Source organism: Pseudochaenichthys georgianus, unplaced genomic scaffold (assembly GCF_902827115.2).
Source record: "Pseudochaenichthys georgianus unplaced genomic scaffold, fPseGeo1.2 scaffold_541_arrow_ctg1, whole genome shotgun sequence".
NCBI lineage: Eukaryota > Metazoa > Chordata > Actinopteri > Perciformes > Channichthyidae > Pseudochaenichthys > Pseudochaenichthys georgianus.
Window position 1 is genome coordinate 13,159 of NW_027263102.1, and position 16,932 is coordinate 30,090.

Genomic DNA, 16,932 nt, shown 5'->3' on the forward strand with positions numbered 1-16,932 from the left:
TGCCAGACCACAAACAGTGATTTCACCTCACAGAAAACCGGAGTTATCTTAAAAGAAAAGTTGCATTTAATTTCATTTTCTTCCGAAAGCAGAACACAGGAAGGACACCCAAAGGACACTTTTCATTTCAGCGATGTTTGTCGTACTTGTTGTCGTTGTTGAAGGGGTCCACGGTCTGCTGGTACTGCCCGTTCACCCGGCTCTCTTTGCTGAAACACAGCAGGACACACTTGTGAAAAACCGTTTTTGAGAGTCCGCAATAAACGTGTTTTTCTTTGTATGAAAACACATCTGTTCGCTCTTTAAATCCATCCTCACAAATAAAGTATGTACTGCCGTGCGACTCTCAGCTTCGGGCCATTTATACACATCATATCTGAACGGACACCAAGCATCCAAATTAGAGATGCAACTATTGATCTACACCTGGTTGAAATCAGTCTTTTTGCATATAGAATATAGACACACACACACTAAGGACACTAAACCACCTCACACACACACACAGCATATCAGACTGTCAGAGATTGCTTTCCCTCGATGCACATCTTATTGAACTGTGTGTATGGTGTGTTCACCTGGAGGCCATGAAGGGCGTCATGTCCAGCTCCAGAGGGAAGGAGACGTACGTGGTGATCTTCCTCCGCAGTTTGGCCGAGTGCTCAAACCTCTGGAACAGAAACAGAGAATTATAACTCCGCTCTGATTAATAATATCTATATATAGATATAAATATATCTATATATAGATATATTTATATCTATATATAGATATAAATATATCTATATATAGATATATTTATATCTATATATAGATATAAATATATCTATATATAGATATATTTATATCTATATATAGATATAAATATATCTATATATAGATATATTTATATCTATATATAGATATAAATATATCTATATATAGATATAAATATATCATCATCAGTCAGTCTCACTTTGAGGTGGAAGCAGGCGACGATGGGAAGTTTCTTCATGGTCAGCTGTTTGGTCGACTCCTGGTAACTATGGCAACCGCTGCACTTGATTTTGGCGCCGCTGCCGAGGTGCTCCGGCCGAGTGAACCTGAAACCAGAGGAGATTTAGAGAGAGAGAATGTGTGTGTGTGTGTGTGTGTGTGTGTGTGTGTGTGTGTGTGTGTGTGTGTGTGTGTGTGTGTGTGTGTGTGTGTGTGTGTGTGTGTGCTCCTTAAAGGTTTCCTATCATGCAAAATGCACTTTTTGATGTCTTTTATACATAAACATGGGGAACTCACGCAGCGTCAGGAAATAAACCCCTCTCTCTTTTCCTCCGTCTCTAAAAACGGGGAACAACGGAGCTGATCCTGTTGTGCGTCCGATATGACGTAATATCTGAAATGTGGACCACGGCCGAATCAGAAACGTTGCTATCAGAAACAATGCCCGACTGTTTTGGACGTAATATGGTCTTTGTTTAGATTAGCATGCTAACACTCAGAGCTAACCTGTGCTGGAGAGAGTATGTCAATCAATCAGTCAATGTTTATTTATAGCCCAATATCACAATGTTACCTTCGTCTCAGTGTCTTCACAGTGTGTACAGAATATCAGTATGACAATACGACACCCTCTGTCCTCAGACCCTCTGTCCTCAGACCCTCTGTCCTTAGACCCTCTGTCCTCAGACCCTCTGTCCTCAGACCCTCTGTCCTCAGACCCTCTGTCCTCAGACCCTCTGTCCTTAGACCCTCTGTCCTTAGACCCTCTGTCCTCAGACCCTCTGTCCTTAGACCCTCTGTCCTCAGACCCTCTGTCCTCAGACCCTCTGTCCTCAGACCCTCTGTCCTCAGACCCTCTGTCCTTAGACCCTCTGTCCTCAGACCCTCTGTCCTCAGACCCTCTGTCCTCAGACCCTCTGTCCTTAGACCCTCTGTCCTTAGACCCTCTGTCCTTAGACCCTCTGTCCTTAGACCCTGTGTCCTTAGACCCTCTGTCCTTAGACCCTCTGTCCTCAGACCCTCTGTCCTTAGACCCTCTGTCCTCAGACCCTCTGTCCTTAGAACCTCTGTCCTTAGACCCTCTGTCCTCAGACCCTCTGTCCTTAGACCCTCACATCGTACAAGGAGAAACTTCCAGAGAAACCTCACAGTTTAAGGGGAACATGGGAGAAACCTCAGGGAGAGCAGCAGAGGAGGGATCCCTCTCCCAGGACGGACAGACGTGCAATAGATGCCGTGTAGAAATTGAAGAGAGTGTGTGTAAAGAAGCAGGAAGTAAAAAGGAACTCAGCTTGTGGTAAACCTGAGAGAGAGAAAGCCTTTGAGCTCCGTACTGTTTCAGAAATAATCCTTGATGTGGTTTGGAACATGATATGGCGGTTACGGCCCGTCCACACAGCGGCGTGCGTTGACGCTTGCCGGCGGGCGTGTCTGAAACTCGACCAACAACCAATCACGTGAATCTCCCGCCCCGGACACACAAGCAGCGGTTTGATTGGCTAGAAACAGGGCTGAAAAAATATGCCTAAAAATAGTATAATAGGAGACCTTTAACGGCCGTTACCTGCGCAGACAGTCTGTGAGCGTCGTGGCCCCCGAGGCGTGGTTCTTCTCTCCGTTCAGCGCCGCCCCGTCCCCCCCGGGGCTGAGAGGCCAGAAGGGGGAGGAGGAGCCGGGCAGATCCAGACTGATGTCCCAGAACGGGTCGATGGTGGTGGAGACGCCGCTGGGAGGAGGACACGAGAAGAGGACGCATGAGAAGAGGAACACGCTGCACATACCTGTCGACCCACTGATGACGATTGGTCTTCCAGTCACTGTGGAGTTTCCCTTTATTCAGACACGCAGGGATCAGGATCAGGTGGACATTAGGAGGTGCAGGCAAAAACAAAGACGAGAAATAAAATGTTAAAAAAAATGTAAACGTCTCAAATAGAAATAAAATAGCATTAAAAAAGTAAAAATACAGTAAAAAAAAATATAAGCAGGATACTAAATATATTAATTGTGCAAGGAATGGATTATTAAATTAGATTGAATATAAATCTAAAATATACTGTTTGATTTTTTTTTTTTTCAGATCAGTGAGAGAGAAACAAAAAAAGGGAGATTTGAAACGTCTGCACTTGGCCTTCAAATCCATCCGAGCTCTTGTACGACCGTTTGAAGCACAGTCGTTTTTAAAAAAAAGGCATTTAAAATGAAGTATTGTGGTTTCTACGTATCATATTCTTTTTTTTACTTTTTTTTTATTGAGTCAGGCACAATGAGTTTACATTTATACAGTCAATATTTTTATTTATTTTTCCCCTTTCCCTCCCTCCCGTCCTAGCTAGTAAAATAAATAACTAACTAAATAAATAAGATAGATACCTGTATAGGTAAAAGTAAAGTAATATAGAAGATAATATTAAAAGAAAATGTATAGATAAGGGAATAAAGAATAGTAACAGTAATACTTGTACCCAAGTATCATATTCGACAGACTAGATGAAACACATGTGATGGTACAGATCCTCTGAAAACATCAGACACAAGTTACTGAGAGTAATGATGTAAAGTAAACAATCGATCACATTACAAACAATCGATATCTAATATTGTGGATAATTTCGCATTTGCCATATCAGTCAAAAGAATTGCGATTTGTTCATTTTCCCACACCGAGCAGCCCCAGACTAGAACAAGCACCACACTAGCAGCACTCTTGATGTTTTATCTGTATATTGCCTGCATCAGCTTTAAGAAATACTATATGGCTTATAGTGACATAATCATGTCATTGTCATAACTACACTGTAGCCATGGCAATAAAAGCCTTGAGTATTTCATCTTGAAAAAAAGTAGGAATGCATTTTCAAGTGTCAGATCCCAGAGTGGAATATTCTCCCTTTGTCCAGGAGGTGGAGCTAGAGAGCCACAGACAGTCAAATACATGTAAGTGTTGTTGCTGCAGTGCAACACACACACACACACACACACACGCACACACACACACTTAAAAAAAGAGTTCACACTTACTGGCACACTTGGCAGGTGACGTCAGACTGCAGCCCCCCCGTGAAGATCTGATCGATGATGCAGTTACAGTGGTTCGGGTTGTTGGCTTTCTTCCCGTTGTCGTCTGCAAAGGAGAACGACACACACACACACACACACACACACACACACACACACACACACACACACACACACACACACACACACACACACACACACACACACACACACACACACACACACACACACACACACACACACACACACACACACACACACACACACACACACACACACACACACACACACACACACACACACACACACACACACACAGTGTATTTATGTGAAGACTAAGGGGGCTCTGATCAGGATTGTTCGTAGTATCGTCCAATCACATCAATGTGTGTTTCACCACTTTGGGCAACGAGAGATTCTGCTTCTCAGGAGTGTGTGAGCTCCTTCCTCTCGATGCAGTACAATCTAAAGTGTGTGTGTGTGTGTGATGTGAAACCTTTGCAGTGTCTGTGCAGGACGTCCAGCGCGGCGATGAGGAACTCGTGGGCGTCCTGCTGCTCGTATCCTGCCAGGTGACGAGCGTGAGTCCAGACCAGGTGGAGGAGGCGGAACGGGATGTGAGGAGACCGGTGGCCTGAGTAGAACTGGAGAGAGAAGAGAGTGTGTGTGTGTGTGTGTGTGTGTGTGTGTGTGTGTGTGTGTGTGTGTGTGTGTGTGTGTGTGTGTGTGTGTGTGTGTGTGTGTGTGTTTAAGAGGTGGGAAGTAGTGGAGTACAAATACTTTGTTACTGTCCTTAAGTACATTGTTCTGGTATCAGTACTTTACTCCACTACTTATTTTTCCGACAACTTTTTACTTTGACTTCTTACATGTTGAACACAAATACTTGTACTTTCTACTTCTCACATTTTGAACACAAATACCTGTACTTTCTACTTCTCACATTTTGAACTCAAATACCTGTACTTTCTACTTCTTACATGTTGAACACAAATACCTGTACTTTCTACTTCTCACATTTTGAACACAAATACCTGTACTTTCTACTTCTCACATTTTGAACTCAAATACCTGTACTTTCTACTTCTTACATGTTGAACCTAAATACCTGTACTTTCTACTCCTTACATGTTGAACACAAATACCTGTACTTTCTACTTCTTACATGTTGAACTCAAATACCTGTACTTTCTACTTCTTACATGTTGAACTCAAATACCTGTACTTTCTACTTCTCTCATGTTGAACACAAATACCTGTACTTTCTACTTCTCTCATGTTGAACACAAATACCTGTACTTTCTACTTCTTACATGTTGACCTCAAATACCTGTACTTTCTACTTCTCACATGTTGAACTCAAATACCTGTACTTTCTACTTCTTACATGTTGAACTCAAATACCTGTACTTTCTACTTCTCACATGTTGAACTCAAATACCTGTACTTTCTACTTCTCACATGTTGAACTCAAATACCTGTACTTTCTACTTCTCTCATGTTGAACTCAAATACCTGTACTTTCTACTTCTTACATGTTGAACTCAAATACCTGTACTTTCTACTTCTTACACGTTGAACTCAAATACCTGTACTTTCTACTTCTCACATGTTGAACACAAATACCTGTACTTTCTACTTCTCTCATGTTGAACACAAATACCTGTACTTTCTACTTCTTACATGTTGAACTCAAATACCTGTACTTTCTACTTCTCACATGTTGAACTCAAATACCTGTACTTTCTACTTCTTACATGTTGAACTCAAATACCTGTACTTTCTACTTCTCACATGTTGAACCCAAATACCTGTACTTTCTACTTCTTACATGTTGAACTCAAATACCTGTACTTTCTACTTCTTACATGTTGAACTCAAATACCTGTACTTTCTACTTCTCTCATGTTGAACCCAAATACCTGTACTTTCTACTTCTCTCATGTTGAACCCAAATACCTGTACTTTCTACTTCTTACATGTTGAACTGAAATACCTGTACTTTCTACTTCTTACATGTTGAACTCAAATACCTGTACTTTCTACTTCTTACATGTTGAACCTAAATACCTGTACTTTCTACTCCTTACATGTTGAACACAAATACCTGTACTTTCTACTTCTTACATGTTGAACCCAAATACCTGTACTTTCTACTTCTTACATGTTGAACCCAAATACCTGTACTTTCTACTTCTTACATGTTGAACCCAAATACCTGTACTTTCTACTTTGCCGTTGGTCACCATGGAAACATTCATTAGCTAACAATGACATTATTGTTCTATTGATATAAAGGGAGGTCAGGTACTCTTTAAAGCAGCTGCTAGCTATGGGTACTTTTTACTGAAGTACACTTCAAAGCCTCTTTACTTTTACTTGAGTAAAGAAGTTTAGTCAGTACTTCTACTTTCACCAGAGTATTTTTAAACACGAGTATCTGTACTTCCACTTGAGTGAAGGATGTATGTACTTTTGCCATCTCTGGTGTGTGTATGAAACTCCTCTTATTCTTCTACCCATATGAGTTACCTCCTGGAAGAGCTGCGACATCTCACACACCAAGCAGGAGTTGCTCTGCATTTCACATTTGTGTCTGTCGGACAGGAAGAAGTCTCTGAGCAGAGGAGTGTGAGTCAGCGCCTGCACGATGCAGTTCATGAAGCACGTGTTGCCCAGGTTGATCAGCCCTCTCAGGCCTGAGGGGAGGAGCAAAGGATTGTGGGGGGTAAAGAAATTATGTATTCATTATTATCAAATAATGAATATGTAGAAATCTGTACAGTGAGGAGCGGTTTCGTAATAGTACAAAAAAACATGGTGGAATTTGACTTTTTTCTTAGATTATGTTCTTTGAATGTTGACTTTTAATTTGACAAATAATACGGAAGAACTAAAAATGTTATATTATAAAACATTGGAAGTCGGAGGTTGTGAATGGGAGTGAAGTCACATACTAGTTTACTGACGTCGGAGGGTGTTTCTCAATGTCGAGGAGGCTTCCTTGGTAGGACATGTCCCTCCGAGTCAGGTCCTTCAGAAGCGAGGCAAGAATCCTTCCTAGCCTCGGAAAATGAAGAATGGTGGAACAGGCTAACAGGTGTGCATCATATGCGAGGCCCCGCCTTGAATGGAGCGCGATTTCCGCCAAATATTTGGAAATAGGTCTGTGCGCAAAGCATTGTGGGGATTTTAAGACCACGGAGGATAGACATGTGCGGCCTCGAAATTTCTCGCTACGAAGGAAGCCGGGCTCGGTAGAATTCCAAGGAGCCTGGACATTGGAACAATCCTTCGGCGGGACTCGATAGGCGCTTTCACACCGCAGTACTTTTCCCACAAAGGTTCATGAGAACTCTTTAGCTTGCATGAACTAAGTACAGATCGCGTTCACACCAGAATAAGTCCCTGAGGGTGGATTAGGCAAATGAAGCCGCTGACGTCACTTCTTCTTCTTCTGCTTTGGATTTACTGGCAGGCCGCAACCCACTTCACAGCGTATACTGCCGCCCAAATCCCCGGCCGGAAGTCCCCGGAGTTGGGGAAGGCTTCAGTAGAAGCTGCTGGGAGTCCCAGCAGCTTCTACTGAAGCCTTCCGAGTAAATCGCCAGAACGCCGACACCTCCTCATCTCCACCGCTCCCATGTTTTATTTTGTGTTGCCATAAGTTAGTCTCTCTGCGTTTCTGCGCTGGGCTAATGCTAATGCTAATAATGCTAATGCGAGGATAATAAAATGGCGGCTTCACAAAACTTTTTGGGAGTTTTACGGGGCGTGGTTTGCAATCCGTCCAGCCATCAGACACAGGAACCTTTTTCTCCCCCTTTTCAGATCCTGTAAAAAGGTTCTGATTAACTCACTTTAGTTCCGGATTTTTTTTGGAACTATATCGGAACTAAAGTGGGAAAAGTACTGCGGTGTGAACACGCCTCTTGAAATAGTGGCTCTGGAGCATCCTTCCTTGACATTGAGAAACACCCGGAGAGTTTCAATGAACCTTGTTGAAGCTTGCTTACAGCTTACGGGGTTAGCCATTGTTAGCAATACTGTTTGATAAGTGTGCTCATTATCAAATCATTAAAGTGAGACATCTGTCCAGTCAGGAGCGGTGTTTGTAATGGGACAAAAAGAACAGTCGGATTTCACTTTTTCTTAGAATTTAGATTTTTTTTGTTACAATTTTGACTTTTTCCTCAGATTTTGACTTTTTTCTTAGATTTTGACTTTTTTGTCAGAATTTAGACTTTGCGTGCGTGTGTGTGTGCGCGCGCACTTGTGTGTGTCACTGACCAATAGTGCAGTTGGAGGTGATTCTCCTCCTCTTGGGGTTGTGGCGGAGCAGCTCCAGCTCCCTCTTGGTGGGCTCCCACGTCGAGTACTTCTCCCCGATCCCTGAAACACACACACACACATAATAAACACACTTCATATATCAATTTGACTCTTACACAAAGAGCAGCAACACGTGTCATGGTGTCCTCAAACTAAAAACGAATAAAACAACAAACAAGTTAGAGAATCTTACGCAGGATAAAAACCAAGAAATAGCTGTCTAGCTAAGCCCTGAATAGCTCAGTGTGTGTTTGGCCGTCATACCTTGCATCTTCCAGGCTTTCCTCTGCTCCTCTTTGGCAATCTGTTCCATGTCTTTGTCATAGATGTAGTCTTGGCACATAAAGCAGTAAATCCCTCCGTACAGCAGGTCAATGGCTGCAAGGACAGGAGAGAGGCGGAAAACAAAGAAGGTCGTTTTTTTTTTACTTTTAATTTTTTTAAGAATTTGACTTTTTCTGAATTTTTACTTTTTTCTCAGAATTATTTTTATTTTTTCTCAGAAATTCGACTTTTCTTAGAATTTAGATATAGGACAAACGAGAGACGGAAGACAAAGAATGCATGAGGAGGCTGTTGGTGAATCTGAGGGTGAAGAAGGGTTGCTGTGTTGCTACCTATGGTTGCTGTGTTGCTACCTATGGTTGCTACGCTAACCGCTACATCTCTCACTCTTTTTCTCCAATTCAGGCCACGTTACCATGGCCACGTTACACATCAGCTGTTTTGTTGTCGGAGATTAGATAGCCAAAGTGTGAGGAGGAAAAAAATATGTAGACGCCGATCTATACATACTATCTTTAGCTGTTTCACGCACCAAAAACACCTTCCACTCACTCTCTCACCACCTGCAGATACCTGTTTGCTGTTGCATTTGACAACCATATAACCTTCTGCAGGAAGGAAAGGAAGTTAGGACGCTAAAATAGAGAACTTCACTTAAAGGTGGGGCAGGTAATTTTGGAGAAACCAGCTCGAGTGCGCTAGAATTTGAAAATACACAACCGGATCAAAATCTGCGCTTCCTCACAGAGCCCCTCCCCCAACACACACGACCAATGAGGGCACGAGGTAAGTTTGTGCCCAGATGGAAGGCTGACAGGCAGGTAGGCCATCCAGTTACATTAGCCAGGCCGGCTCAGCTGATTGGTCGAGCTTTTTACTGCGCCACGGCTTCCACAGAGGACATTTTTTTATGTATTTATTGTCAAAGCATTTAATGTATTCATTGCTATTATCGGGACGTTAAGAGCATTCCATGGAATATAACAACAAGTGTTTCTGAAGTGAACTACATACCCCCTCTTTAAGTTAATGGATAGGAGAGGAACAGGTGCAGAAGAGTGGTGCAGGAGTGAGTCCTAAAACCCAGAAATGAATCACTTTAACTTCCCTAGTGTCGAAGTTGATGTTTTTCTGAATGTGTTTTTGGTTGTTATCCTGAAAGGAGAAATACTTCAAATACGTCAGTAAATACCCCACGGGTGGATTTAAGTTTTCCCTTTCCTGAACATTAAAGCATGGAAACACGTCAGCGTGGAAGCAACACACACTAACCTGAACATGAGCATAACAGAATACAGGGAAGGGAAAAGCCCCCAAAAGCAGAATAGGGTACCTTAAAAGGATGTCATGTGTTCGTCTGTATATCGAGAGCAAAGCACATTCTTAAGAGGCAGCAGACACAGAAGAGACATTAGACTGCATGTTGTCTTCAACACAAGGCGTCATCCTTCTGGATTAAATGTTGCGATGCCAGATATATTTTTTTATTTATTCTCCACATAATAGAATTAGGTTTTTTCCATCGTCTCACTGCCGTGTCGCTGCTGCAGCCTGAATCTGTCTTTATGAATCCTCCTTATCGCTCTGCTCAGTAAGACCCCCTCTGGTGTGTGTGTGTGTGTGGTGTGTGTGTGTGTGTGTGTGTGTGTGTGTGTGTTTCCCAGTTTAATTAGGTTAGCTTCTGAATCAAATGTGACGTATGGAGATAGAGAGAACTGAAAAAAGGGCAGATCTCAGCAGACTTTTCAGGAGGTAATTAAGTCGTCGTTAACGAACCCCTGATGAATTAGCCTCCATTAAACATCCTCCTTCTCTCCTTCCTTCTTTCCTTCTCTCATCATCTGCATCTTCACTCACAGCTATTTACTGAATGCTGTTTGCAGCATTGATTTTCGAGGATCATCTCTCGTCTCCATCCTTTTGCGTTCCTCCTGTTCCCATGGTTACCCGATAACCCTGTCGATATTCTCGATTGTAAAAAGGGATTTCATCTAATTGCACTTTTACCATTATCACTATGTCTTTCCTTTACTCATCAGATCAGGGAGGTTCTGCACCTTCCTTTCCTCCCTCCATACAGTGGTGCAGAGATGACGTATTTATGTAGGCCAATGCAGAAAATGTTGGGCTATAAAGGAACTACAGCACGGTCACATGACTTCACGTCACCACCGCTAAGCTAAAGTGGCTAATATTGGGCTATGAAGGAACTACAGCACGGTCACATGACTTCACGTCACCACCGCTAAGCTAAAGGTGGCTAATGTTGGGCTATAAAGGAACTACAGCACGGTCACATGACTTCACGTCACCACCGCTAAGCTAAAGTGGCTAATATTGGGCTATGAAGGAACTACAGCACGGTCACATGACTTCACGTCACCACCGCTAAGCTAAAGGTGGCTAATGTTGGGCTATAAAGGAACTACAGCACGGTCACATGACTTCACGTCACCACCGCTAAGCTAAAGGTGGCTAATGTTGGGCTATAAAGGAACTACAGCACGGTCACATGACTTCACGTCACCACCGCTAAGCTAAAGGTGGCTAATGTTGGGCTATAAAGGAACTACAGCACGGTCACATGACTTCACCACCGCTAAACTAAAGGTGGCTAATGTTGGGCTATAAAGGAACTACAGCACGGTCACATGACTTCACGTCACCAGCGCTAAGCTAAAGGTGGCTAATGTTGGGCTATAAAGGAACTACAGCACGGTCACATGACTTCACGTCACCACCGCTAAGCTAAAGGAGGCTAATGTTGGGCTATAAAGGAACTACAGCACGGTCACATGACTTCACGTCACCAGCGCTAAGCTAAGGTGGCTAATGTTGGGCTATAAAGGAACTACAGCACGGTCACATGACTTCACGTCACCACCGCTAAGCTAAAGGAGGCTAATGTTGGGCTATAAAGGAACTACAGCACGGTCACATGACTTCACGTCACCAGCGCTAAGCTAAAGGTGGCTAATGTTGGGCTATAAAGGAACTACAGCACGGTCACATGACTTCACGTCACCACCGCTAAACTAAAGGTGGCTAATGTTGGGCTATAAAGGAACTACAGCACGGTCACATGACTTCACGTCACCACCGCTAAGCTAAAGGCGGCTAATGTTGGGCTATAAAGGAACTACAGCACGGTCACATGACTTCACGTCACCGCCGCTAAGCTAAAGGTGGCTTTAAAGGAACTACAGAACATAAAAAACGTCTAATGAGAGGTTATTCTTCACCTGTAGAGTTGCAGATATGTGTAAAATCGTGGTAAATTACAAATACAGTTGTGTTATCTTTCACCCATCTTTATGTCAAAACTCCCCGTTTTTTGCACCACTTGCATCGGTTTCCAAACTGCTTCAGATTCACCAGACTGCATGTTCCCTGCAGCGCTTAAACAGGTAATACTCAGCAATCTGCTCGGCAATCATTCAGAGATTTCTGTGCAATGTTTTGATTATTGCAGGCTGCGTGTCCCTGTGGGAGCAACACAGTCCTTTTCGCAGCAAAACACACACTGGAGGAGACATCCATTTGATGCTAATATTTTATTACGGGTATTTAAATACAACTTTTTCCAATTGCTCACCGTGAACGCCCGCCAACAAAGCAACCTCCTCTCAAGTCGTCTTAAGGGACGATTTCAAACCAATCTGTTAGGAAAATGTCCCTCGTCCCCGTCTTGAGCTTCAACCTCAGGATCCGTGTGTCTGTGATCCTCTCAGAAGGGAAGGAGTCATCACATACAGAGACTAGTTCCTGAACAGAGTCCTTCACATGCTGATATCCAAGAGAGGGAGTCACACAGTCACAAGATGGAGGAATACCGGTTCTTGTAATCATACATCCTGTCATGAACAAAATACTGAGTTTTTCTCTAAATCGGACATTTTCTAAAAATGTTGACTTTTTCCTCAAAGATCCTGACTTTTTTTTCTCAAAATCCAAAAATTCTGACTTTTTCGCAAAATCTCAAAATGTTAAATCTCCCTCGTCCCCGGCTTGAGCTTCAAAACAGGATCCATGTATCTGTGATCCTCTCCAGAAGGAAGGAGTCATCACATACAGAGACTAGTTCCTGAGCAGTGTCCTTCACATGCTGATATCAAGAGAGGCAGTCACACAGTCACAAGATGGAGGAACAGAAAGCAGTCTTCAATGTTTACTTCAGATTAGCTCCACGTCAGAAATGAGCATGCTTGATGTCTCTCTCCATAGAGGCTGAGTCATCATGTTCATCACATCGCTATCATCTGCTTCAAACAGTCCTGATGCTCGTCTAGGTCATCCCACATCCTGTCATGTTCACAGCTACAGTTGGGATACCTCTGTTAGCATGCTACTCTCATGCTGGAGGAGGACACTCAGGACTTTCCCATGCAGATTACTCCTGAAATCACTGATGTGCAATGTTTTACTTTAGCTCCTCTGACCTGGAATATAATCCTGTCAAAACAAATCTCTTTTTTGTTGCTGTTCTCCACAAACCACTGAATGTTTTAAAGCGTTTTGGTGGAAGCTTTAGCCCACGGAATCAGCCACATTAGGGAGGTCACTGCAGCACGAGTTCACTGCAATGGGCTGAAACTGAGGCTGAACACTCAGGTGACTTTACAATCCCTCATGAGGCCCGTGAGGCCCGTGTTGCAGTGATGTGTGTGTGTGTGTGTGTGTGTGTGTGTGTGTGTGTGTGTGTGTGTGTGTGGTGTGTGTGTGTGTGTGTGTGTGTGTGTGTGTGTGTGTGTGTGTGTGTGTGTGTGTGGTGTGTGTGTGGTGTGTGTGTGTGTGTGTGTGTGTGTGTGTGTGTGTGTGTGTGTGTGTGTGTGTGTGTGTGTGTGTGTGTGTGTGTGTGTGTGTGTGTGTGTGTGTGTGGATAGTATCACTGTCACACAGAGGCAACAGAGTAACCGTCTGTACTCCAGCTCGGGGAATATGTTCCAAAAAGGAATACACAATAAATAACAATTAAATCAGAATAATACGATTTTGTATCCGGGGGGAAATTGGCATTTGTTAAAATTAATAAATAATGATAATAAAAAACAATAGATCAAAAGTACCGAGACGTAAGAAAATGTATTAAATGTACGATAAAAGTTCACATAAAATAGAATAAAGACATTTATATAAGAATGAGTTAAAGTAAAAATGTCTAATAAAAGTCTAAATAAAATTAAAGGTTTATAAATATATATACATATTTTTATTTGTTATCATTTAATAATATTTATATAATTTACATATATATTGTATTAGTATTCATAAGGTATTAATGCTGAATTGCACAGTAGTATACCTTGAAAACAGAGACAGGCGCATTCACACTGCGGTACTTTTCCCACAAAGGTTCATGCGAACTCTTTAGTTCGCATGAACTAAGTACAGATCGCGTTCACACCGGAAAAAGTCCCTGAGGGAGGATTAGGCAAATGAAGCCGCTGACGTCACTTCTTCTTCTTCTGCTTTGGGTTTACTGGCAGGCCGCAAACCACTTCACGGCGTATACTGCCGCCCAAAGTCCCCGGCCGGAAGTCCCCGGAGTTGGGGACTGGCTTCAGTAGAAGCTGCTGGGAGTCCCAGCAGCTTCTACTGAAGCCTTCCGAGTAAATCGCCAGAACGCCGACACCTCCTCATCTCCACCGCTCCCATGTTTTATTTTGTGTTGCCATAAGTTAGTCTCTCTGCGTTTCTGCGCTGGGCTAATGCTAATGCTAATAATGCTAATGCGAGGATAATAAAATGGCGGCTTCACAACACTTTTTGGGAGTTTCACGGGCCGTGGTTTGCAATCCGTCCAGCCAATCAGGAATATAGCTCTTTTCTCACAAGAGAGCCGCTCAAAAGTCCCTGCTCTCTAGCAGGGACTTTCGAGCGGGTAAAAAGGTTCGCATTATTTCCTTGATTTTATGTTATTTATTTTAGATTTTATTGATCTGTGTGAATCTTTGCTGTACTATTTTTCACGCTTACCCTGTTGCTGCTTTTGTACAACTGAATTTCCCCTCGGGGATTAATAAAGGTTCATCTTATCTTATCTTATCTTATGAACTACTTTTAGTACCGGCTCTTTTTGGTGTGAACGCGATCATGAACTAAGTCCTCATGAACCTTTGTGGGGAAAGTACCGCAGTGTGAATCCGCCTATACACTCTGGTGTTTATTGGCTGTCAGCGATCATCAGCCACTCAGCTGTGTAATTATCCCCTTTAGCTGCCTTTGTTTGGAGAGGCGTGAGAGTGTGTGTGTGTGTGTGTGTGTGTGTGTGTGTGTGTGTGTTTAGGAGGCAACTCATTAAAGCAAAGTGGGATAATTACAGGTCTGATGCCCGGTGTTACCAGTTTTGTTTGATGTGCAAAACCCTTCAAAACAGTGTGTGTGTGTGTGTGTGTGTGTGTGTGTGTGTGTGTGTGTGTGTGTGTGTGTGTGTCGTACCTAGGTTGTGCCTTTTGCTCTTGGCATGTTCGTGGATGTGTTTTTTGGCGAAGCAGGCGAAGAACACGCAGTAGAGGCAGGAGTGCAGGCGGTTGAGGTGGGCGCCGCACATGTGGCAGACACAGGACTTGGCCTGGAAGCAGAGACACAGAACACATCGTCACTTAGTGCACGTGTTCCTACAGGATGTGGGCGTGACTACAGGGTGACACGTGTAGTACGTCGCAGGGTGACACGTGTAGTACGTCGCAGGGTGACACGTGTAGTACGTCGCAGGGTGACATGTGTAGTACGTCGCAGGGTGGCACGTGTAGTACGTCGCAGGGTGACATGTGTAGTACGTCGCAGGGTGGCACGTGTAGTACGTCGCAGGGTGGCACGTGTAGTACGGTGCAGGGTGACATGTGTAGTACGTCGCAGGGTGAGATGTGTAGTACGTCGCAGGGTGACACGTGTAGTACGTCGCAGGGTGACACGTGTAGTACGTCGCAGGGTGACACGTGTAGTACGGCGCAGGGTGACACGTGTAGTACGTCGCAGGGTGACACGTGTAGTACGTCGCAGGGTGACACGTTTAGTATGTCGCAGGGTGACACGTTTAGTACGTCGCAGGGTGGCACGTGTAGTACGGTGCAGGGTGGCACGTGTAGTACGGCGCAGGGTGGCACGTGTAGTACGGTGCAGGGTGGCACGTGTAGTACGTCGCAGGGTGGCACGTGTAGTACGTCGCAGGGTGGCACGTGTAGTACGGCGCAGGGTGGCACGTGTAGTACGGTGCAGGGTGACACGTGTAGTACGTCGCAGGGTGACACGTGTAGTACGTCGCAGGGTGACACGTGTAGTACGGTGCAGGGTGACACGTGTAGTACGTCGCAGGGTGGACACGTGTAGTACGTCGCAGGGTGGACACGTGTAGTACGTCGCAGGGTGGACACGTGTAGTACGTCGCAGGGTGACATGTGTAGTACGTCGCAGGGTGACATGTGTAGTACGTCGCAGGGTGACACGTGTAGTACGTCGCAGGGTGACACGTGTAGTACGTCGCAGGGTGACACGTGTAGTACGTCGCAGGGTGGCACGTGTAGTACGTCGCAGGGTGACACGTTTAGTACGGCGCAGGGTGACACGTGTAGTACGTCGCAGGGTGACACGTGTAGTACGTTGCAGGGTGACACGTGTAGTACGTCGCAGGGTGACACGTGTAGTACGTCGCAGGGTGACACGTTTAGTTTCTTGGACTTTTTAAAATGTCAAATGTATCTTGAATAACGATGTAATTAGGGGAACAGGGAAAGTGAGGTGAAATAAAGCGGCAAAGCCAGTTCAGATGAGAAACAAGAGTGTGTGTGTGTGTGTGTGTGTGTGTGTGTGTGTGTGTGTGTGAGAGAGACAAGAGTGTGTGTGTGCGGTGAGAGAAACAAGAGTGTGTGTGTGCAGTGTTTGTGTGTGGTGTGAGAGAAACAAGAGTGAGTGTTGTGTGTGTGTGTGTGTGTGTGTGTGTGTGTGTGTGTGTGTGTGTGTGTGTGTGTGTGTGTGTGTGTGTGTGTGTGTGTGTGTGAGAGACAAGAGTGTGTGTGTGCGGTGTGTGAGAGAAACAAGAGTGTGTGTGTGCGGTGAGAGAAACAAGAGTGTGTGTGGTGTGTGGGAAACACGAGTGTGTGTGTGTGTGTGTGTGCAGTGTGAGAGAAACAAGAGTGTGTGTGTGTGTGTGTGAGAAACAAGTGTGTGTACAGTGTGAGAGAAACAAGTGTGTGTGTGTGTGTGGTGGTGTGTGTGGTGTGTGTGTGTGTGTGTGTGTGTGTGTGTGTGTGTGTGTGTTGTGTGTGTGTGTGTGTGTGTGTGTGTGTGTGTGTGTGTGTGTGTGTGAGTGAGAGAGTTGTCAGG

The 16,932-nt window shown here is 44.2% G+C and overlaps 1 protein-coding gene across 4 annotated transcripts in view; it reads right to left on the minus strand.

Annotated features, from left to right (window-relative positions):
* LOC117443118 (ubiquitin carboxyl-terminal hydrolase 22) overlaps nucleotides 1-16,932 on the minus strand; it is a 30,660-nt gene that overhangs the window by 4,822 nt on the left and 8,906 nt on the right. The window contains exons 2-11 of one of the 4 annotated variants that reach the window (XM_034079061.2): nucleotides 15,049-15,181; nucleotides 8,590-8,703; nucleotides 8,284-8,385; nucleotides 6,526-6,692; nucleotides 4,490-4,637; nucleotides 3,997-4,099; nucleotides 2,540-2,701; nucleotides 956-1,082; nucleotides 579-670; nucleotides 147-209 (exon numbers count right to left, since the gene is read on the minus strand). In XM_034079061.2, coding sequence (XP_033934952.1) covers nucleotides 147-209; nucleotides 579-670; nucleotides 956-1,082; nucleotides 2,540-2,701; nucleotides 3,997-4,099; nucleotides 4,490-4,637; nucleotides 6,526-6,692; nucleotides 8,284-8,385; nucleotides 8,590-8,703; nucleotides 15,049-15,181 — 1,211 coding nt within the window. Of the gene's footprint in view, nucleotides 1-146; nucleotides 210-578; nucleotides 671-955; nucleotides 1,083-2,539; nucleotides 2,702-3,996; nucleotides 4,100-4,489; nucleotides 4,638-6,525; nucleotides 6,693-8,283; nucleotides 8,386-8,589; nucleotides 8,704-9,162; nucleotides 9,242-9,943; nucleotides 9,988-15,048; nucleotides 15,182-16,932 lie in introns of those variants that run through there. The other 3 variants (XM_034079064.2, XM_034079063.2, XM_034079062.2) reach the window with 3 other exon arrangements.